Source organism: Lactuca serriola, chromosome 5 (assembly GCF_051521515.1).
Source record: "Lactuca serriola cultivar US96UC23 chromosome 5, Lser_US96UC23_V15, whole genome shotgun sequence".
Classification (NCBI taxonomy): domain Eukaryota; kingdom Viridiplantae; phylum Streptophyta; class Magnoliopsida; order Asterales; family Asteraceae; genus Lactuca; species Lactuca serriola.
The window spans coordinates 263,511,916-263,536,069 of record NC_136412.1 but is presented as its reverse complement, the minus strand read 5'-3'; the positions used below and the strand labels follow the sequence as shown (position 1 = coordinate 263,536,069).

Genomic DNA, 24,154 nt, shown 5'->3' with positions numbered 1-24,154 from the left:
TAACCGACTATTTTGTGTAAAAATGAGGACTTTTATGACAAAAACCCTACTATATATCACTTCAAAATGACGATATAATCTGAATACACATCTATGTGCAGGTTAGACTCAAGGGCAGAATCATCATAAATAGCAAAATTCAATGATGTAAAGAGACGACACATTTAAAAGCCAAACATACTAAAACGAGGAAAACATTACCGCACATATGGGGAAAATTCCAAAACCAAAAAAGTTACAACATATGAGAAAGAGAGACATCCCGAAGAGCTAAGCACCAAATCGAGAACCCGACAATTTCGTAGCAATAGGGGCACAATTATCCATCAATTCAACAGGCTAACAAATAAATTAAACTCATATCTTAAGGATAGTGAATGTGGTGTCATACTTCCCATGGTCCACGTAGATACCACGTCATTTTTGCCACACTTTAATCAAAACTTGTCATTTGCATGATGTGGGTTGCCACACTTGTCACGCTAAATATATATTTTTTAATTACTTGAGAAAATAAATATTGCAAACATATTATTTTTTTAATAAAAACTTAAACTCCATTAAAAAAAACATAGAACTTCAAAAAAAACATAGAAATTAAAAACATCCCAAGATCACTAGAAATTCAGAAACACCACACTATAAATTCAAACACACAACCCACTAGAAATTAGAAGACAAAGACTTCAAATTTGAATTCATCAGACGTTATTGGTCGTATTTGGCATATAACATTGTAAAATATGTGCAAGAGTTCTTCAACACGAGGATAATGCTTAAGGGATGCAACACATCATTTATAACGTTGATTCAAAAAGTACAAAACCCGTTATTTGTTAAAGATTTTTGACCAATATCGTTAATAGGGGTACAATATAAGATAACTGCAAAATTTTTGGCGTTGCGTTTAGCTAAAGTGGTGGGGGACGTAATTAGTCAGGAGTAGACTGCATTTATAAAAGGTCAACAAATACTCGACGAACCTCTTATATTAAGCGAGATTGTTGAATGGTATAAGAAAAAAAGAAAAAAATTGATGATTTTTAAAACTGACTTTGGAAAGGCATATGATTCGCTATGTTGAAAATATATGGATTAGGTTATGGAGTCTTTCAGATTCGGCCAGAAGTGGAGAGGGTGGATTCGTTCGTGTTTATGTCCGGTTCGAGCATCAGTTTTGGTAAACAGAAGTCCTACAACTGAGTTTTCCTTATACCGGGGTCTAAGACAGGGAGACTCATTATCACAGTTCCTTTTTATCTTAGCTATGGAAGGGCTTCATATAGCCGTGGAAGATGTCGTCAATTCTCAAATGGTATGTGGTATATTGTTGGTCAACACAAGTTCCATCTTTCTCATCTTTATGCAGATGATGTTGTTTTTGTAACATAGTGGGATTGTTCAGAAGTAGTTAACATATCTCGAGTTTTAAATGAAATTTACTTAGTGTCAGGGTTGAATTGAACATGCATAAATCAAATATTTATGGTGTGGGGGTCAATTGGTCAGATATTCAAGATGTTGCAAGTTCAGTGGGTGTAATCTAGGAAAACTCCCATTCACATATTTAGGTTTTCCCATCGGATCTAATGTAGGTAGGAAAAATAGTTGGTCTTCAGTTATTGATAAAATTACATCACGGTTGTCAAACTGGAAGGCTAGATTTTTGTCTGTTGGTGGTAGACTTACATTGATAAAGTCATTTCTTAGCAGTAGAAGTATATATTATATGTCGATTTATAAGGTACCGGAGGGGGTTTTGAATATATTGGAGAAATTGAGAAGTCATTTTTTTGGGTACTGATAGTGCAGGTTGGTAGATGGCTTGGACTAAGTGAGATCTTGCTCTCGCTAGTCTGGATAAGGGTGGACTCGGAATTGGTAGTCTGTCAGCTTTTAATTATGCTTTGCTACAAAAATGGCGTTGGATGTTTGTGCGAGAAACAAATACATATTGGGTTAGACTTATCAAGGCCATTTATGGAGACAAGGGGGGTGGTAATGTCAATATTGGCTGCTTTACAAATGGTGTTTGGGAAAAATTGTTGGCTCTATTCGAAAGCTTCATGAGAATGGCGTGATTCCTTTTACTACCTTGGAAAAACGTCTGGGCAGGGGTAACTCAATTTGTTTCTGGACGGATGTGTGGGTAGGAAACCAAACTTTTGCTTAGAGATTTAATCGATTGTTCAAACTTGAAACAAAACCAAATTGCTTGTTGAGTGATCGGTTTCAAGAAGGTATGTGGAGGTGGGTTTGGAGGAGGCAGGTTAGAGGTGGGAGAGAGGAGGAACAATTAAAAATTTTAATTGAGGTGCTTCAAGATGCAGCGATTTCGAATGTTCCAGATGCATACTCATGAGGTCTAGAACCCCTTAGTAATTTCACAGTGAATGTTACAAGGCGACATATTGATGAGGTATCTCTTGTTAGTGGGGATTTTAGTACAAGATGGTGTAAGATAGTTCCAAGAAAATAGATATCTACAAAGTCTATCTAGGAGAAGATTGGGAAGACATAACCAGACTCCAAGAGGCGAAGCAAAGTGACCCAGCCGATCAGAGAGCACAAATTGGGCCAAATACCTATGATATTAACATGATTGCTAAATTTATGCCCTATACCTCTGACCCACTCGCCCATATATTTACCCCTCTTTGATGCCCTAAACCCACATCATCTGTCACATAAGCTTTTCACTCTCACCGTCTTTCATCTTTCTAACACGAATGATATGAAACCCATCTTTCTTGTCCTTCAAAACTCATTCAATATTCGTCTTTTTATTTTTTAAATAAACTATTATTATTATTAACTAAACTAAAAACACCTCAAAACGTATTGTTCTTATAGAGATAAAGGCATAAAATAAAATAAATCATAACATTTTTAAGTTAAAAACGTTGTAAAAAAACACGAAAATTAGAAAAAAATGATATGATAATTAAACCTAAACGAAAATTAAAATGATAATTAGTAGCAAAATAGTGTCAGATTACTAGTTGTTTAGCCTTTATACGATTTATCTGGATCGCGTTTCTCGTACACATGGTGTTGTTGGAACTCACATTGTACTATAACAATAACTTGTACAGTACAAGATAATAGATTTATATCGACAACAAATTAACAATAGAATGTTCATCGTCAAATGAAGATGAACCGTATGAATTTTCTCCCATCATTGTTTTCCAAACGTTTGGAAACATTCTCTTGATAGGTTTTTAATGGAATAGAATTGTAGAGACAAGAAGAATAGAATCGAAGAAGGTTGTAACGGAATTAAAGAATATGTGGTTTTTTCATGAAGATGAAGGCGGTTATATATATATATATATATATATATATATATATATATATATATATATATATATATATATATATATATATATATATCATTATTATATGAAAAAACCATTTTTTTTCTTTGGCCGCCTAGATCATATTTACACACTTTTCTTAATGACACGTATCCTACATCTGGAACGATACCATATTGACATCAAAGTCGATTCAAACGATTCCTCTTGGCCTAATTTCTGATTTTTTTTACCATCACACATATTGGAAGACGTTGCTTCCAAATGTCTTTCTTAGCATACATGGACGATTTTCATGAACTCGAGGAACCGATGCACTTCACTTTTCTCTTATGCGCCCATCTATGTTTATTATGATTTGCAAAATCTCTACGACCTCAAGAGAAATTATGATGGCGGTTTAGAAACTCCCACGCCTTCGGGTATTCCCCAAACCACTACCACTCTTCTCTGATTCCTATTAACTTTGATCGACTTTATGTTTATCTTCATCCTCTCTATACAAATTCATTTTATCTTTTTTTTTTTTGTTTCAATAGATGAGGGTAGATATTAGATAGGTTATGTGGAGGTTTTAGGTTTATAAAAAAAAGGTAATTTCTTTCCCATTTTCTCTTCTACTCTGTTGGTGCGTTTATGATTTTAAAATTTCAGTAAATTACTCTTTTTTAGCCCTATTATTTATTTCTTTCGGTCATTATTTGTTTGATATCAATTAGGGTTTGTCAAGCTTGTTACCTTTGACTACAAGCATGAGAAATGACCTTAAAAATGAATTGCATATGAAAAGAAGGCAGGAAAATAAAGTATCATAAAAAATAAAATATAAAAACCAAATACTTGGATTTTCTTAGAGAGGAAAAATGGTTGATGTACTTGATGTTGGTACATAATATCATGTGCTTTTACCCATTGATTATCTCGAATTTGCCTTCTCAATTGAGGAGTTACTTTTTGTTGAATGGTCCTTAACACTATTTTGTTTGCTACAAGTGTTTAACTAGATTCACAAGTTGTTTTGAACTGTAACAATAAGCTAAGTGTATGGTTCCTGAAGAGTATAGAAAACTCGCTAGCCATATGATGTTGGATCTTGAAAGCAGTCGTTTAACTGTGCAAATTACACGTTATTTGCATGAAAAGATATGTATCATGTTTCTTATATTATTATTTGTTTTATTATGTTAGTTTCTTTTTAATTTTCTAGGATCTTAGGGCAAAACAATTTTGAAGAACCCTTAATAGCAAATTATAATTTTACCTTCTTATAAATCATAATACCAACGTTTTCTTCCTTTTTCTCCTTCGCCATTAGACTCTCAATTTGATTCTTCCAGATTTCTCAAAATACCACATGAAAAAAGTGTTTGAAAACCACAGCTCTGATTATGTAATTATGTTGAAAGAGGGTGGGTAAAACGAGACTATCTTTTTTTTTTTCTTATTCATACATTCTACTTAGAAAAATTTGGTGACCAGTTTCATTTTTTGTTTTGTTGATTCCATCAATGTCCTACTTCTTATAACTGGTTTATTGTTTAAATGCATATATTGTTTTAGTAGCATACAAGTTGTCTAAGTGTAACATCCCGAATTTCAGGTGCGTCTCTTAGGCCCTTCTCCTTTTCCGAGATTGTCAAGTAAGCCCTTAATGGTAATGTTTAGGCAAATGAGTACGCCGGGCGTACTAAAGAGTACGCTGCGCGTACTCATGCGCTTAAATTGGACGCAGACTCGCCTAGGTACGCTGGGTGTACCCAGGGTTACGCTGGGCGTAGCGGGCCCAGATGCAAACCCTAATTTGTGGCTTGTGCACTATAAAAGGAATGCTAAGGCCTTATCCTCAGCCACCATTTCAGAGAGTGAATCCCTAAGAGAGCATTTCCTTCGTCCTAAAGCTTGTGTGTGAGTGTTTTGAGCTGAAAGTGCCTTTGTGTGTTAGTGAATAAGAAGGGGGTGCTTGTGGAGGCTAAGGTTTGAGTTCAAGCTTGGATACGAGTTCTTCAGAGGGAGGAGCTTCACTTAAAGGTAAAAATCTCAGAACTTTCCTCTTTATATTGGTTTGGTGTTTTATGGTCCATTTCTAGGGTTTAAGTCCCAAAGGTGGAGACTTTATGAGCAAAAGGGCTCCATGGACCTAGATATGTCCCATTTCAGTGTTATGTGTGTTGTTGATCCATAAAAATCCCATCTTGGTCGTTATTATGAAGTCATGTTTGAGTTATGGGCTTTAAAGTGTTGGAAGTGGAATGATTTGGGTGTTGGTGACTCTCATAGCCATGCAAAGGCTTAAAGTCACCAACTTTATGGATTAAGAGGCTTATGTTGGATATAGTGTCTAAGTCCATAACTATATTTGGTATGTACTTGACCGGACCCGGCATGGTCCATTTGGGTTGCACTTCACCCGGACAATTTATGGATAATCTTTTGAGAATAGTATAAGTTATGATTTATTAATATATTATAAGTTCTAATATATTAATATAAGATCATATTATTTAATTAGTATTGATCTATAATTAATCTAGGATTAATTTAGAGATCAAAAGTATTACTAATTAAATATAGGTTCTTATATTTATATAGTGTGGGCTAATGCTTATTTGGAATGGGCTAGGCTTGCATGGAAAGTCCATGGATACTCCATGGAGCTTTAACCCATGGATTTCATGGAAATGAAGAGACATGGGTATTAGGGTTTACATGGATGTAACCCTAATCCACCACAATATATAAAGGAGGCCTTGGTTCTTGAAATCACACTAGTTGTGGGGAGTAAAGCAAGAGGGTCGATTTCAAGATAGTTGTGACTATTCTCTCAAAGTTCCAAGTTTGTGGTGATTTGTGATTTCTATTTGAGGCATCCACACTATTGGTGCAAGGCTCTAAAACTCCAAGCAATCAACTAAAACTACAAGGTAAGTAATTCTACTAGTTTTATTTGATTCAAATTCCCCATGCCATGCTAGATAGGATAAGAATCTTGGAAAATAATTATTTGCATGTATCTTAGACAAACATAGATCCAAGGTTTATTAGGGTTGCATGTACACTTAGGAAGTGTTAGAATGCTCAAAACCCATCAGCTTAGGGGTAGTCAAATATGGGAGTTGGACGTGTGTCTTAACCATTTAAGACCCCAAAAGCAAAGGAGCATGAAACTGGGATTTACACGGGGCGTAATCCCAGTACGCGCAGCGTAGGGGGTCGCGTTCCCAGATTCTGTGAGGTTGCCAGGTACGCCCAGCGTACAGGTTTGGTACGCGCAGCGTAACCTGGAGAGTTGACTTTTAGGGTTTGGTCAATGTTTAGGTCTTTGAGCCATGAGAGGGGTAAAATGGTCTTTTACCCTTCTGAGAGTGCTAAGAGAGGGATTAGTCTAACCTTAGGAGTTGTATTGATTAGAGTACTTATTCCATGTGATTAGGCGGAGGCTAGACTAGATTTTTACCGAGTTCGAGATTTACCGAGTTACCCGAGGTGAGTTTTTCACTACACTTTACCTAGAGTGGTAATTAGAGTTATATGACAGAGTATCTTGTATGCTATTTATGTGATTGTGATACACTGCATTATTTCTATGTGATTATTGTCGTGTATGTTCCAGAGGTTACAGAGTTAGAATCAGAAGGTTTACAGAGTTAGAACCAGAAGGTTCCCAGAGTTAGGACCAGAGGGTCCACATAGTTAGGACCGGAGGGTCCACAGAGTTATAGCCTCGAGTGGCTAATATGTGTTATATGTGGTATTTTGGGGAACTCACTAAGCCTTTGTGCTTACAGTGTTTTGTATTATGTGTTTCAGGTACCAGTGAGGATCGCAGGAATGCGCCGGCATGATCAGTACACATTATTGGAGTTTCATACATTTTGATATTGGGATGTGATTTTATGGATTTGTTGTGTGATACATTGAGAATTGAGAATCTTTATGAATGAAATTTTATTTTTAAAAAGTGAAAAATTGTTTTGAAATTTACGTTGTTATACCAAGAGAAGAAATGTTGAAAAGTTGCAGTCATTGCAACATAAACATAAATTTTCGGAAAGTGTCGCAGCCGAGCAGGGATCTCAGTTTCCGTAAGTATATCAGTTAGTAATTTCGATGGGTTGAACACGATGACTATCAAAGTTGTTAGGTAATACAAGTAGGATAATTCTTGATTTTCTTTTAAGAGTTAAGTTGGATTTTCTGGTTTGGTCAAAAACGGAGTTGCGTGTCATGTGTTTTCTTCCATCTCTAGTCATTAACCAACTATAACTAGGGGTGCTTGGATGTAAGTTTTCACCATCAATTTAAAAACTAGAAAAGAATAATTATTTGATTAAAATTGAGTTTTTTTACGGATAAAAAATGGGTAAACTATATTTGACGTTTTATTGATAGACAGTCTTCATCGGTTAATGATTTCTTGGCCCTATTTTATTTTTTTATTAATGATTTCGATCAATCGTGTGCTATCCAGATAGGGAATTTTTGTATTTTATGCATAATTTGATTTTGAGTTAAGTTGTGAGTTTTATAATCTTCTGCAATTTGTTGGATTACATGAAAAGAAGTTATTATAATTTCATTTGTTTGTTTAAACGGATCATTTGATTTGTTATCGTGAGATGTATCTTTTGATACTACAATTGACCGCTTTATGCTTCAGTGGTTGCTGGATTGATGCGTATTACCATGTGTTCTTATTGAAAATCCTTGAGTCTACAGGTAATTTTCGTTGTTATTCTTTTCATTGTTATTCTTTTCATTGTTATTCTTTTCGATTTGTTCCCTGTGTATTCATGAATCTGTGTGCTTGCGTGTTTTAGATTTTGGGATCTAATTCAGGGTTTGTTCATTTTATTTCTTTTGGTTTACTTCAAGATTGGTTTTTATGATATAAATGGAAGCATTGATATGATTATTATGTGATTTTTATAGTTCAATGAATCCATGGTTTTAATTTAGGGTATACGGAATAATATGCTTAATGTTTGCTATCTTGCACTATCACAAACTAATGGTCCGATACGATTGGTAAAAAAATCATGTTATGTTCAAAGTCAAAAAAAGAAAAATATCATAATGAAATTCAGTAAAGCTAACATAAATTTTCAATATTAACTCCATTGCCAGGTCATTTACTGATGTGTCATTCGGGTTATATAGAGAATCAATGAAATTAGTTAACCTGTCACAAAATAAAATTTCAAACTGAGCGGTAATAAATTATGTAAAACAAAAAGAGTTGGGATGCTAATAAGCAATATTGGACCGTATTTATCCAGCAAAATGAAATTTAGCTATTGTACAACAAGAATACTCACTAAATGATGTTTCACAACATTTTAATATTTAATACTAGAAACTAATTGCAGATGGTACACTATGCAATTCAATCGATAAAAATATTTGGGTTTATTTTTTAAAGTCACAGATCTTTCACAAGCACGTTTAACATGGACTCATTCGTCTTCTTCTATCCAAAAATCATCAAATGTAAAAAAACTTCTCCATATTCAAGCAAGATTTCATGAAAATAATACAAAAAGCGACAAAAAAACAATACATTGAAGCATATAAGGACAATGTTAAAAAGAGTATATTAATCATTTCTCTGATAGCTGCAGTGGCATAAACATAAGGATTGTCTATGGATTTACTCTTATACCCTTCGGTATCAAACAAGCTTACGGAGGCTGAAACTAACCGTGGAATAACTCCTTCACTTGAGAAAAGGTTAATAAAAGATACAAAGAAGTCCACGACTTTGTTCACAAAAGTTGGCACAACCTAAGACAATAGTTGAAGCAAGGAAGTATACGATGTAATTAATAAAGGAAAATGAATGTAAGATACTATAATAAACAAAAGAATGAAATTACATTGCTATTTCGTCGTAAAATATAACACACCCTGTGCTAAGATGGAAATTAGAAGCACGACAAGTTAGTTAGATTATTTGATTTATAAACATAGAGACATCATTATTTTGTAGATCCAGAAAGTGAAAATATTGGGATAATGCATTGGGATTAAACAGCCTTCCACCAGTCCTTTTCCAATAAGTAGATTGCCTTAAAAGCTTTAGTATATCAACCTGCAATCACAAGGATCATCCATTTATTGCACTTAACCCAAATACCCAATAATCACCTATTAAAGACTCAGGCGAAAAGAAAGTATAAAATCTCTTATATAAAAATAGATCAAAAAATTAATGCCTTTGAATCTAGATGCATAAAGCTATCAAAGTAAGACAAAAATTTACTTAATCTAGCATTATAATTTTGAACTCAATTTGTCACGTACACACTAATATTAACCAGACATATAATTAATTGTTGTGTATTTTTCCTGAAAGGAATTCACTACTTAACCAAAAACAACTACAACTTGAAGATAAAAGAACAACATCAACTCACATAAGTAGTTTATATAATAAAGTTAATTTTTTTAATCATATTTTTTGTTAATTGATCCTGATCAATTCTTTTTATTAAACCAGATCTTCAACTTTTTTTGCAAGTAATGCCTACCAACAAGCCCAAATGTGATATGTAGGGCAATGAGTTTACTGATAATTCTCACCCTTCTTTTTTCCCTGAATTACGGTGTCAATATGAGTTTTTTTTTTTTTTTTTTTTTTTTTTTTTTTTTTTTCCATTGATTAGGGCTAAAATACCTTTACTATTGCTCTAGTAACTTTTTTATGTCTTCAATTTATTTTGTAATCTGGGTAAAGGTTAAACCTAATGTTTGATGTTTTTAACACTTGAGTCGATACGATTTCATTCTTGTTATTCAATATTTATTAAGATTGTTTTCAGAAGTTGATATATTTTTTTATTAAACGACCGGTAAAAAAACTATTCAAATGAAGAGTATATTTATAAATGAAAGATGATTAGTAATCAACAACTTTTTGTCGCATACAACTTTTGTTTTAAAAGATTTGTACAATATATAAAAGTTAAACATGTTTTTACGAACCAACTCATTTTATAAATAACTGAACCACATTTATTTCCATGTGAAATTTGGCCTTAAAAAACTAAACCAAGTCGTATTATAATCAATGTTTTAAAAATCGGTTTGAACTGGTTGGTTGGACCGAGAACCGGATGAGGAAACGGTTCAATTATCATTGGTTTTACGTCGATTTTTGAACCGAATTGAACCGGTAGGTTGTTAAAAAAATCCGGCTGAACCGGTCAAAATAAACCGGTTAAACAGAATAAAAACACATGGAAAAGAACTATTTGCATAAGGGTTAATGTCATAAAAACCATCAAGTTTTCAGGGTTTTGTTGGTTCTGCCTAAAATTGAAATTTATGTCCGTTTTTACCAAAATATTTTCGAAAAAATGTTCGGTTTTACCTTTTTACCGGTGATAACAGGTTTTCCAGATTACCATTATATTAAATTCGCAAAAAAACCCTTAAGTTTACCATTTTTTTTTTTTTTTTTGCGTTTTTACCCTTAAGTTTATAATTTTTTTTACACTTTTACCATAAGTATATATATGTTTTTTTTTTCATAATATACATATTCATGCAGAAAAATCGTATTTATATATGAAAAAATATTTAATTAAATATTGTATTTATATTTGTGTGTGTATGTGTTTTTTTGCATGGTTATACCATTTAAAAAGATAAATATTATTTTTAGAATTATGAACATGTGTTTCATAGATATAGTTTTTAGAAGTATAAATGAATATTTTTACATTTTTATATATTAATATGTATCTACACTTCTAAAAATATATTTATATTTAAATATATATATATATATATATATATATATATATATATATATATATATCAAAATACATATTTACACTTCTAAAAATATATGTATATACTTATATAAACATATTTATGAAGGAACAAGTTTTTTTATTGATATGTATATTTTTAAATATACAAAAATACGTATTTGTAGTTCTAAAAACATATTAATTTGTTTTTTTACATCTTAAATGGTTTATCCAAAAAAAAAACCATACACACGTGTATATATATATATATATATAAAGAAATAACATTAAAAAAATGTAAATACAATATTTAATTAAAATTTTTTCGTATATAAATATGATTTTTTTGCTTGAATACGTATAATATGAAAAAAAATACATAAGGTAAAAGTGTAAAAAAAATTATAAACTTAAGGGTAAAAACATAAAAAACTGTAAAATTAAGGGTTTTTTGCGAAGTTAATATAATGGTAACCTGTTATCACCGGTAAAAGGGTATAACCGAACATTTTTTGGAAAATGTTAAGGTGAAAACAGACATAAAATTCAACTTTTGGCAAAACCGACAAAACCCTGAAAACTTGATGGTTTCTATGACATTAACCCTTTGCATAATAAACTTTTATGATTTCTTTTAAATCTATTTAGTTTTTTTCTAAATAAAAACATATGATAAATATTATAAAGTTTTTTAATATGTTTGTATCCATCTAAAACTATATTTTGTTTCGGTATTATATTTTATTTTATTTTTGACGTATATGGATTGATGTAAAACACTAAAACTTATGGTTATGTATTATTTTAATGTATTTGAATTGATCTACAACTTATTCTTATGTGTATTTTTAATGTTTGAATTTGTAAACGTCGAATTCGTGATTTATATATGTACTAGTTGTAAGTCTCATGTATTACATGAGTTAATTTAAAAAAAAATTAAATATAAATGTCAAAATATTTGAGAACTTTGAGTTTATAAGAAAATAAAAAAAAAATAATTAATTATTATAATTGAACTGTTTTTTATCTTTTAAATTTAAACAAATAATTTAAATAAATAAACAAAAGAAACTAATGAGCTTTAATTTAAGAAATTTTGAAATTAAAATGTAAGTTCACTAGTGAAAGTGATATCCATTAATTACTACATTTATTGCAATTATTACATTAAAATAATATGTTGAATTTAATAAAATAGAAAAATTGATAAAATGACATGTGGAAAAAAATTAAATTTAAAATAACCACAAAATAACATTTGGCAAATTGAACGAGAGCATCCATGTGGCAAAAAAATCTTCATTTATTAGAGTAGATGTATATATAAGAAAATAGAAAAAAAGATGAAAGTTATAGAAACCGGTTGACCCGATGGTTGAACTGGTTAAATCAGTTGAACCGAAAACCGTTCACCATACCGATTCAACCAAAAAAACCAGTTTTTAAAACATTGATTATAACTATATTTCCTACAATCTATGTCTACGTTCGACTTTAACGTGTCATTATCATTTCTTGCATTTGACATATGTATAGGGCTGTTAATCAGGTTAACCCAATCGGGTTTCGAGTTAAACGGGTCGGGTTAGTCGGGTTTTTCTAGAAAAAATATTCACCCGAAACCCGACCCTAATAAGGTACGGGTTAGTCGGGTTCGGGTTAATCGGGTTTCGGGTTAGTAGGGTCGGGTTAATCGAGTTAGTCGGGTTGAGGTTGAAATGTAAGATGAATTTATGTTGGGCCATTTTAATACATAATTCACATGTATAGGGACTTAAAATGTAAAGTTGGTATACGATATGAATTTTTGGAGTTTCTTTTACCATATTAGTAACGTAAACAGTTAATAAAATTCGTAAAAGTGTTACAACACAACCATACTGCATTAATAAGAGAGGAAAGTTATGTCATTTTATACATCTCTATACATAGTAATTTTACTACCCGGTTTGTTTAAATAAGAAATATGTATTACTTTTAAAATCTCATGACATCTTGAATTCATGTCATTCAACGCAGTAAAAAAAGTTTTGGTAATAAATTCATAATTGGGTTATTCAGGTTGACCCGAAACCTGAATTGTTTTGAAAAAATCAACCCTAAACCCGACACTAATAATAATTCGGGTTAACCCGAATAACCCGATTAAGATTTCTAACCCTATTAAACCCGACCCTAATTACCTTATTCGGGTTCAGGTTGGATCGGGTTAATCGGGTTTGGGTTTTTTTTACACCCCTACATATGTATATATGCTTTTTGGGTGTTACACAAGTTTATAGAGACAAAATTTTAGACTTATTTACAAATAAATAGGTTGATTTTATTATTTTTATTGTAAATAAATCTTAAATATTATGAAAAAAGGTGTACTTGCAAAAAAAAATTATAGTTATTTATAATTTCATACAGATTTCAACTTATTTACTTATAAACAAGTTGATTTTGATTATATTTTTTTTTATTAGGCCAATGGGTGAAAAATATATATGAAAATACAGTGGATTTATGTAACATTTTTTTTATCAATTTATGTAATAAAATAATATTTGACACTAATTATTCAACTCATGTTAATTAAAAAATGATAAGAATCATGAGAACAAATATTGATCATTAAATTGCAAAATGTAATGATTTAAATTTAATATGAAAAATATACAAATATCTAAAACGTGGGGTCATTTTCTACAAAAGATGTGCCTATTTTTTTTCTGTAGCATGTGTCGATAATTTTTGTTTTTCATTGTAAAAAAATCTAAAAAATCAAAGTTTTTAAAATTTACTGTATTTTTTACAAAAAAAATCATGAAAAATAAATGTTTATTTTTATGACAAATCAAAAAAATATCTCAAAATGTCATGAAAATTTAAGGGTTAATTTACTCATTATATTAGTGAGTTTGAAAAAAAAAACAATAAGAGTTAATATTTTATTTTAAAAAAAATATTTGTTTTAATAAAATATAAGTAATTTTTATGTCTTCAAATTCAGAGAAAAGTTAAACATTTATTTATATTCAAATTCAGACCATATTAATTATGTATCATTTTTAACAGATTAATTATATATATATATATATATATATATATATATATATATATATATATATATATATATATATATATATATATATATATAGGGGAGAGTTCAATTGAGAAAAAAAAAGGTTGAGAATGGGGGAATCATTCTCAGCCACTCATTTATTTTTGCTGCAAAAGCCTCCGTCGTACCAGCGGAAATGGGAAATGAATAGACATATGTTTTTCAACAAAACATATTTCCTTAAACTATGCTAATCATTACTTTAATATATACAAAAATATAGTTTTTTTCGCTTTTTTTTGTTAATTTTTAGAAGCCATCTTTATCAAAAAATGATTTTAAATATATCAAAATTCATGATTTTTTATTCTCTACAAATAGACATCCATATTGATATAGTTTTAAGATAAAATATTTTTTTTTAATATTTTCAGCTATCGTTATTCATAAGTGAATAAAAATGTATCAGGTTTTATTACAGTACATTCGTTATTCACTTATGAATAAAAAGTATGAGTTTTTTTACATGTTAAGTATCATTCATATATGAATATAGCATATAATAAACATAGTATATTCATATTTTAATATTGGACGATGTATTCACTTGTGAATATTAACATAGTATATTCACTTGTGAATATTATATGATATATTCACTTATGAATATTAAATGATATTTCATATGTGAATATTACATAGTATTACATGGTATATATATCACATGTGAATATTACATAGTATTTTCACTTGTGAATATTAGATGATATATTCACTTATGAATATGAATATTACAAAATATATTCACTTGTGAATATATTCACTTATGAATATTAGACAAATATATATAACTTTTATATGTTATTCACATATGAATAACATACATACTTGCATATTTGTTTTGTGTTTTTAATAATCATATATTGATTCAGGTGAGAAAAACATATTCATATGTGAATATAACATGGTAATTTAGTTTATGCATTTCATCAAACAGTTTGAGTGCATACAAGTTAACTATTTTATAAATGTTAAAAACATAAAGTTATCAATTCCAAATCATCATATACTTCCGGTTTCAACTTCAGATGCGACATCCTATGTCTGATCGATTTCTCATTTTGAATTTGATTTCTGAAAATCCGATTGGGAACCTGTGAGTACCGATTCTGAGTCCTTCAATGTTGACTGTGACTGCGAGTCCAGAACTCCAATTCCAATTTCATGAATAGCGAAAAAATTTCGATTCTAACTGATTTCGTTTGCGAATCTGGGAAATTCTAGTTCCAAATTCGTTATGAACTTTAACAAATGCTTGCAAGCTACGAACATCCGGAGTATTCAACAAAGAAATCGATGAAATTGATGAATTTGGGTTGAGAATCTGTCTTGAATGGCGAACCTCCCAGCCACGAATATCGATGATTGATTAACACTGGATGACATTGATGATGATTTAGTTGAAGAAATCTGGATGATTGTTGAAGGTTGGAGGAGAAATTTTGATGATGAACGAACTGTTATCGAATTCTCTATAGTTACGTATTTGAGATTGAAGGTTATTAACATATTTACAAGTTTGCCACTGTGTTTTTTATGCTTAGATTAAATGAGTGGCTGAGAATGATTCCCTTATTTTCAACATTTTTTATTGTATCAATTGAACCCACCTCTCTCTCTGTCTGTCTCTCTCTCTCTCTCTCTCTATATATATATATATATATATATATATATATATATATATATATATATATATATATATATATAAACACCATTGTGTGAAACCGTGAACAATAAAATTATAAAAAAATAAAAAACCCTAGAAATAAAAAATACACATGTATTCATAGTTAAGTACTTAAGTTCACACACTTTGGACTACTTTTACAACCCTTACGGGCCTATTCATCAACTCTGGAACCCCAACAAGAAGCCCAATTCACTTTCTTGGCGCCAAGCAACAGCTCTTTCCCGCCAAAAGTTCCAAGATACCCTTTTTTACTCTCCACTGGTTAACCTGCGTACCATAGTTGCATCTCAATCTCCCGCCCTCAACACTCCGGAAACTGAAAATGGCTTCCGATTCTTCTCCAGGTAATACCCCCGGCGATAATCTTCTATCTGTTTGCTTGATTTGATTTTTCGGTTTTCAATTTATCTTTTAGAAGTTTGGGGTTTTACATCGGATTTAGGTCTTAACTGAATTAACTCGATTACATTTCACAGGACCTACGTCAACTGATGATTTGATTTCAAGCCCAGGCAGGAACACACTTTCTCCTGCGAACAATACTCGCAACAGCCGTCGAAAGCGCGGCCGTCCATCTGCGGCAGTTGGGACGCCGCCAGTACCATCACATTCCCGCTATGTTAGCACACCTGAACCATCCCCAACACCCAATTCCACGGCTCCATCATCGCGTCGTGGTGGTAGAGGGAGATCCGGCTCCGTGCCCCTAACGTCTCCTTCGACCGACGATGTAGTCCCTTCATCCGAAGGTGGAGAAGAAGACGAAGCAAATGGAGCGCCTGCAATGTTTGTTTGGGGAACCAATATCAGCGTGCAAGACGTAAACGCTGCGATCTTGAGGTTTTTGAGGCATTTCCGCGAACACGAGTCGCACACTGATGGGAAATACATGAAAGCCATCAACCATGTCATCGAGATCGAAGGGGAGTCGTTGGAAGTCGATGCTAACGATGTAGATGCCTATGATAGCGACCTGTATACGAAGATGGTGAGGTATCCCTTAGAAGTTCTTGCCATATTCGATATTGTGCTGATGGATATGGTTAGTAGAATCAATCCATTATTCGAGAAGCACATACAAGCGCGGATTTTTAATTTGAAAACGTCGACTTCCATGAGAAATCTCAACCCAGCTGGTTCGTTTATTTGATAAAGCTTTTATCTTTGAATTGAAGCTGTATTAAATTCCAGCTGCTTATTTGATTTGTAACTTTTGTGCATCATCAGATATTGAGAAAATGGTGTCATTGAAAGGAATGGTTATCAGATGCAGTTCGATCATTCCCGAAATCAGGGAAGCAGTGTTCAGATGCATAGTGTGTGGGCACTTTTCTGAACCCATTGTTGTAGACAGAGGTAACTTTCTAACTCCCACATCTTACATTAGTACTGTAGTCTACAATATTGATGCTATTAACAAATGGATTGAGTGTAGCTTGTTTTCCAATATATAAATAATGTAATATGTGATTATGTCTATTCAACCTTTTTATTTGTATTAAATTTATCATTTGTTACCAGGGCAAATCAGTGAACCAACTATATGTATGAAGGAAGAGTGCAAAACAAAGAACTCAATGACATTAGTTCACAATAGATGCAGGTATATCCATTCAACATCTATAGTCTTTAATACATGTCTATCAACCACAACATTTCACAAATAAAAGCATATGTTTTTAGACTTGTATTTTATTAAACTTGTGTGATACCCTGAAACAGGTTTGCAGATAAACAAATTGTAAGACTCCAGGAGACACCTGATGAAATCCCTGAAGGGGGTACACCTCACACAGTGAGCTTGCTGATGCATGACAAATTGGTCGATGCTGGAAAACCTGGTGACAGAGTTGAGGTAACCTTCAATATGAACTTCAAAAAGTAGTCATTTTAGCTAAAGATTGATCTTGTATTCTTGTTTACTGTTATTTGTTGCTCTGAATGGTTGTTCTTGTTTAAAAGGTAACTGGGATATACAGAGCTATGAGTGTGAGAGTTGGCCCAACTCAAAGAACTGTCAAGTCTTTATTCAAGGTACTTTTCTTTTTGTCCAATTTCCATCATTCAACTAAAACTTATTCCAATTATTGATATAAGATAGCTAAAAAATTTTGTTTTTGTTTTCAGACTTATATCGATTGTCTTCATTTAAAGAAAACTGATAAGTCAAGAATGAATGCTGAAGATCCAATGGAAACTGAACAGAATACTCAAAATGGTGAAGAACCCCGTGTGGATAATGAAGAGCTTGTTGAGAAACTGAAAGAGCTTTCAAAACAGCCTGATATATATGACATGCTTACAAGATCTTTAGCTCCAAACATATGGGAGTTGGATGATGTGAAGAAAGGTCTTCTTTGTCAGGTAAAATAGTAAAATGTTTTTCCTTTTCATTTTTCAACATTGACATATACATAATATACCTAACTAAAATTTGTTTTTTTGTTTTTCAATCTGAATATAGCTTTTTGGTGGAAGTGCTTTGACACATGATACAGGAGCCACATTCAGGGGAGACATTAATATTCTTTTAGTAGGTGATCCTGGAACTAGTAAATCCCAGCTTTTACAATACATTCACAAATTAGCACCACGTGGGATTTACACAAGTGGAAGAGGAAGCTCAGCCGTTGGATTGACTGCTTATGTGTCCAAAGATCCTGAAACTGGTGAAACTGTATGTTGTTCAACTTTTTATTTTATTTTGCTAATAGAAAGTATAATATTTTTTACAACTAATCATATCAGGTTTTGGAGAGTGGGGCTTTGGTTCTTAGTGACAGAGGCATTTGCTGTATTGATGAGTTTGATAAAATGTCTGAAAATGCAAGGAGCATGTTACATGAGGTGAAGTATTAATATTCATTCTTTATATTTTTTATATTCTTTCAAAACCTTAAAAAGTTTGAATTTATATTAATTGTTTGTCTATATATATTTACTTGTAGGTGATGGAACAACAAACCGTGTCAATAGCAAAAGCAGGGATAATTGCGTCTTTAAACGCAAGGACTTCAGTTTTAGCATGTGCAAATCCAAGTGGCTCACGTTATAATCCTCGTTTATCTGTAATTGATAACATACATCTTCCCCCAACATTGCTCTCAAGGTTAAAAAAAAAAACGTTATATGAAATAAATTTGATTTCATAACTTTTTTTTTAAACCTTTTTCTTTGTGGATTTCAGGTTTGATTTGATTTATTTGCTTCTTGACAAAGCTGATGAGGTGACAGATAGGCGACTCGCCAAACATATTGTTGCATTGCATTTTGAAAATCCCGAGGTAACGTTTTTTAAATTTTATATTGTGTTGACAAATACGAAGACATAATCAAAGTATAAATAAAGATTTAACTTTTTAAATTTTTTTGGTTTGCAGAATTCAGAGCAGAATGTGATAGATATTCCAACCTTGACTGCTTATTTGAGTTATGCTAGAAAAAACATACACCCGGAATTGTCTGATGAAGCTGCTGAAGAGTTGACACGTGGCTATGTTGAAATGAGAAGAAGAGGGAATTTCCCAGGAAGTAGTAAAAAGGTTTAAATACTTTTCCTTTTCCTAAAGCTTATTGAATTTTTATAATGAGAAAATATAAATAAAATAAATATTTGGTTTTTGAAAATTAACAGGTGATAACAGCTACTCCTAGACAAATTGAAAGCCTGATACGTCTGAGTGAGGCTTTGGCTAGAATTAGATTTTCAGAATTGGTGGAGAAAAAAGATGTTGTGGAGGCTTTTCGGCTTCTTGAAGTTGCATTACAGCAATCTGCAACAGATCATGCTACTGGTATATATATACATTTATTTATATATATTTAAAAAAAATTATTTTTTAACTGTTTTTGTTAACAGGAACTATTGACATGGATCTGATAACAACTGGTGTGTCTGCAAGTGAAAGAATGAGAAGGGACAATTTGGTAGGGATGGCTCGCAATATCATCATGGAAAAAATGCAATTAGGAGGTCCATCTACTCGAATGCTAGAGGTAACATGATTTTTTTATTTTTTATTTATTTTTTAGTTTAAGATACTTATTTTATGTTATCTTGAGTTTCATAAAAAAATTGTGATTGCTTTTTACAGTTGCTGGAAGAGCTGAAGCAGCAAAGCAATAATGCTGAACTTCACCTTAATGATGTAAGTTTGGGCTTCCCTTTCTTTTAATACAAATAACAAAATCAAATCTATTATAATACATGAAAAATAAATATTAACGGGATTTTGTTTTGTTTTGTTTGTGTCAGCTACGAAATGCACTTGGTACTCTTGCAAGTGAGGGATTTGTGGTGATCCATGGTGACAGTGTTAAACGAGTATGAAAAAACTTGTTTTATAGGAAAGAAAGGCATGAGAAAGAGGGCTCAACTTTAAGCAATCGTATTTTTATTATTATTCATTTTGTTGTTAAACCCATGACACAGATTGTTGATGATTTGTGTAGTTTTTAGCTGTGTACTGAAGATAATTATGGTTTGACTTTGTTGCGGCTGTGGTAAACTATTTTATATCTAAAGATCAAATGCAACTTATCGATAACTCTTCCAAATATTTCTGGCTGCAATAGAAAGAGGAATGTTTCTTGAGTTAATGATAAGATAATGATCCTTTTGACTTCATAGATTTTGAATCAAAACAGAACAAACATGGGTTTCTTGAAAGTTGAAACTCTTTATAATATTATTTTGTCAGATAATGTCATGAAAAACTGGTTAACTCAACACTCATGGTAAAAAAACAATGACTTCAAATCTTTATTAACATGTTGGCTTTGATTACGATATTAAATATACCAACCTGTGAATTATTTATAATACATTCGATTGGTTTTTTTTTATAATAAGATTACATATCTTTTTGTCCAATACTCCTTGAAACCTCTCATAATAATGTCATGGGGTCATTGTATGTTGTTTTGTAGCTCCTATGTATGTTGTCTCCACTCTACATTAGAAATTTAGAATAATAAAGGGAATAATGACATTAGTACCAGTAGCAACTTCAAGGAAGCTTCCTAAATCAAGACTTTAGTAAGCCCCACCAATGGGTAGGAAAAAAGAGAAGGTCTTCCATTATATCCCAAATTCTTTCATTCTATTCTTCCATATCAAGTAATATGCCTTTACACTGTCTGATACTCGCAAAGGTGAAACTGATAGGGCTTTCAAAATGTCACACGTTTACTGCTACTCCAATTCTTGCCACCTTAATTTGGCCATTCTTTTTCAAACTACTACTGAGTTTGAGACCAATAAACAACATTCTTGAAGCCATGGCACAAGATTCTATCCTTTTTGTCTTTCAGTTGGGCCAAATTGTCGTGTCTCAGGCCTCCAGTAGACAAAGATGGCAACGAATCCTCCGTTTGGCTCAAGAAAGGATGGCTATGGCATTGGTCCAACAATCCTACGATGATAGCTTACATACCCTTTCCATGGTTGCACTTTAAAGGTATTTGCTTCATAGAAGGTTTTTTTTTTACCATTGTCCTCAACTCATTGATATTTCTACCAAACAAGCGTTTATATTCACATGCTACATATTGTATTGATGAAACAATTCTACAATGGTGCATATGTGTCAAGGCACATGGTCTAATACCGATATTTATGGGATGATGAGCATGCCTATGTTGCATATGTAGAATGAGAAAAAGAGTCTCATCATACTTTGGAATTTGTCGAATATGTTCATGATTTTGAATTTTGTTTGCAGTTTCTCTAGAATCTATATTTATATCTATAATTATACTATCTAATAAATAAAAACAAATAAAAGAATTTATATATATATATATATGAATAAGAGAACAATGCGAAAACAAAATAACAAGATGATGAGGATAATAGTTTATAATATTAAATTGGATTAACATCAATAAATAAATATTAAAAGTTGTTATTTTAGACTACCATTTATTTTTTACAGATGATATCAACTACTTTTTTTTCTCCCATCTCTTAACCTTCTATCTATTGTGTAATGACATGTTACACCTTCAATTAAAAATTTATGTTTTTAAATATCCAAAAGACTTAAACAAAATGTAGCTTAAATGTTTCTATACATCATTTTACTTATAAAATAAAAACTTTTTTCAACATTATATTTAAAATGTATACTATTTTACTACAATACTTTTAAGTCTCATTTATTAAAAAGTACAATATCATTCCACATTGACAATCATACTTCAATATAGTATATTGTATTGAGTTTTTAATTTTTTTTCTTATTTTATCAATTTACTTTCATTATCAGTCTAATAAATACATGGTTTTCTACAGGTCTCTAACCTAGTAATAGGTATAAAGGCAAATAAATAAATAAGATTAATAACAATTAATAAAAAAATAATTAAGAACCGAGTTTTGGGGGTTCTTGTAACTATTTTCGAAAGGAAGGACTGAATTTGGCAGCTTTGAAACTTGTTGGTGCAAACATATTTGTTGTGGGGGTAGAAACTGTCATTTTGGAAATCTAGGGAGTACTTTTTGAAAATTTCGGAATTCATCTCTTATCTGGACGACTGGACGAGATCAAGATCGGGAGGCATCCTGGAACGATTCCTTCTCCTATTTCGATCGATGGTGCACGTCTTTCATTCGACCATAGCCCTCCCTTCGTTCTCTCGATGTCATTCCACAACACAACTACCATAATTGTCGTCGCCTAGTGCCACCACCATTGAAATAGTCGTACGCTGCCGCTGTTGCCACAAGGTTGTCCTTGGATTTGGTTTTATATTGTTAAGCAATGTACTTTGGGTAGTGATGTTTCGAACAACATTTTTGGCTTCTTGGTGTGCTTTGGGTGTCAATTGAATGCAACGTACTTTGGATTTTTCATTTGTAACAACATACTTTGGGTATGCTTTTTCATCAGTTACCCATATATCATCATACTTTTGATTTTTCGTTTGTAACAACATACTTTGGGATATGGTTTGAAGTGTATGTGGTCATTTTGACTTCAATGGAATATTGCTACTGTTAAGAAATTATTTTCCAACATTAAGAGTCTATGGTTGATGACTTATTGGGTTAAGATGCCAAATTAATCCAATAAGTCAAAATTGGGAAATTATCAAAAAATACCTATTCTGTCCCTGTTCAATAAAAATTATAGAAAAATTATCAGAAGTTGGATTTAGGCTCTGTAAACTCTAAATGTTCAAATTTTGAGTCTAGTATGTCCTTATTTTTTCCCTGATGTTGGTCCTAACTAAGGTGACAATTGTCATTTTCACTAATTGGTCCAGAATTAGCTGTATTTATACCCCCATCTTGTAAAATCCATAATAAATTATAGAAAAATCGTATGGACTTGTGTAAGTAGTCCCTGAAAAGGTATTGGCCTGACATTTATGAATATAGATTCATAATCTTGTATAGAGGTGTTTAAGAGGGGAAAAAGGTATTGAACAGGCTGTTGCTTTGGGTTAAAATGTGAAAATCTAACCTAGTAGTTTATTTGTATGTTTAGGGTAATTCATAGCCATTTTTAATCTTGATATCTATTCTTAGGAGTGTTGAAGGGTGGTGACTTGGTGTGAGTGGGTTTTGAGCTGCAGTTAGAGGTTTATTATGCTACTCGAGGTGAGTTTCTCACTACACTGTGTGATGTTGTGCATTCTTTGCTTTAGCTCGTATGTGCTATAGGATTTTTATGCGGGTAGCACTAGTCTGGGTTAGTGTTTAGTGGGAGTATGATATTTTCTTACGTACCGAGGAATACATATAAGAGGGCTCGGTGTATCTGAGGGGGGATCGGGGGTAGGCAATGTGTCATAAGGGTTCGACAAACTGATCAAAAGGGATCATGCGTATCCAATGTGTCCCAATAGGTTTGGGTTTGATGGATCGAGCTTACCCAATGTATCCGAAGGACTAGACGTACTGAGAAAGGGGGATCGTGCATAGCCAATGTGTCCTAGTAGGTGTATAATGTTTCTGATTTGTTCTTTGGCATACCTATGTGGTTGGGTGGCTGATATTGTTGATATATGTGTATTAGGGGTAGAGCTTGTATGATATGATACTGTGTATCTGTGAAATTCACTAAGATTTGTGCTTACCTATTTTCCCTTAAAAATATTGTTTCAAGATCAAAATGTATTCAGGATGGCAGTGCATGATAGTACACACTGGCTCGAGACAGATCGTTGGAGTTTTTGATGTTACATTGGTTATGTTTCCTTGTAATTGGGATTTATAACTATTAATGGTTTTTGAAACTAAATGATCTTGGGGTGTGACTTTGAAATTAAATTG

The 24,154-nt window shown here is 32.0% G+C and overlaps 1 protein-coding gene and 1 long non-coding RNA gene across 2 annotated transcripts; both read left to right on the top strand.

The window, feature by feature from the left end:
• Window positions 1-16,098: 16,098 nt before the first annotated feature.
• Window positions 16,099-20,432, top strand: MCM4 (Minichromosome maintenance (MCM2/3/5) family protein). The gene is made up of 16 exons (XM_079002329.1): window positions 16,099-16,217; window positions 16,350-17,009; window positions 17,101-17,229; window positions 17,395-17,476; window positions 17,596-17,733; window positions 17,841-17,907; window positions 18,001-18,237; window positions 18,338-18,550; window positions 18,622-18,720; window positions 18,822-18,982; window positions 19,061-19,157; window positions 19,254-19,415; window positions 19,508-19,667; window positions 19,733-19,869; window positions 19,968-20,021; window positions 20,129-20,432. The coding sequence occupies exons 1-16, from the start codon at window positions 16,196-16,198 to the stop codon at window positions 20,201-20,203; spliced, it is 2,493 nt and encodes an 830-aa protein (XP_078858455.1). The 5' UTR covers window positions 16,099-16,195; the 3' UTR covers window positions 20,204-20,432.
• A 454-nt stretch (window positions 20,433-20,886) lies between these two features.
• Window positions 20,887-22,881, top strand: LOC145054186 (uncharacterized). Its single transcript, XR_013684721.1, has 2 exons — window positions 20,887-21,332; window positions 22,169-22,881. It is a non-coding gene; the product is annotated as an uncharacterized LOC145054186 (long non-coding RNA).
• The last annotated feature ends 1,273 nt before the right edge of the window (window positions 22,882-24,154 follow it).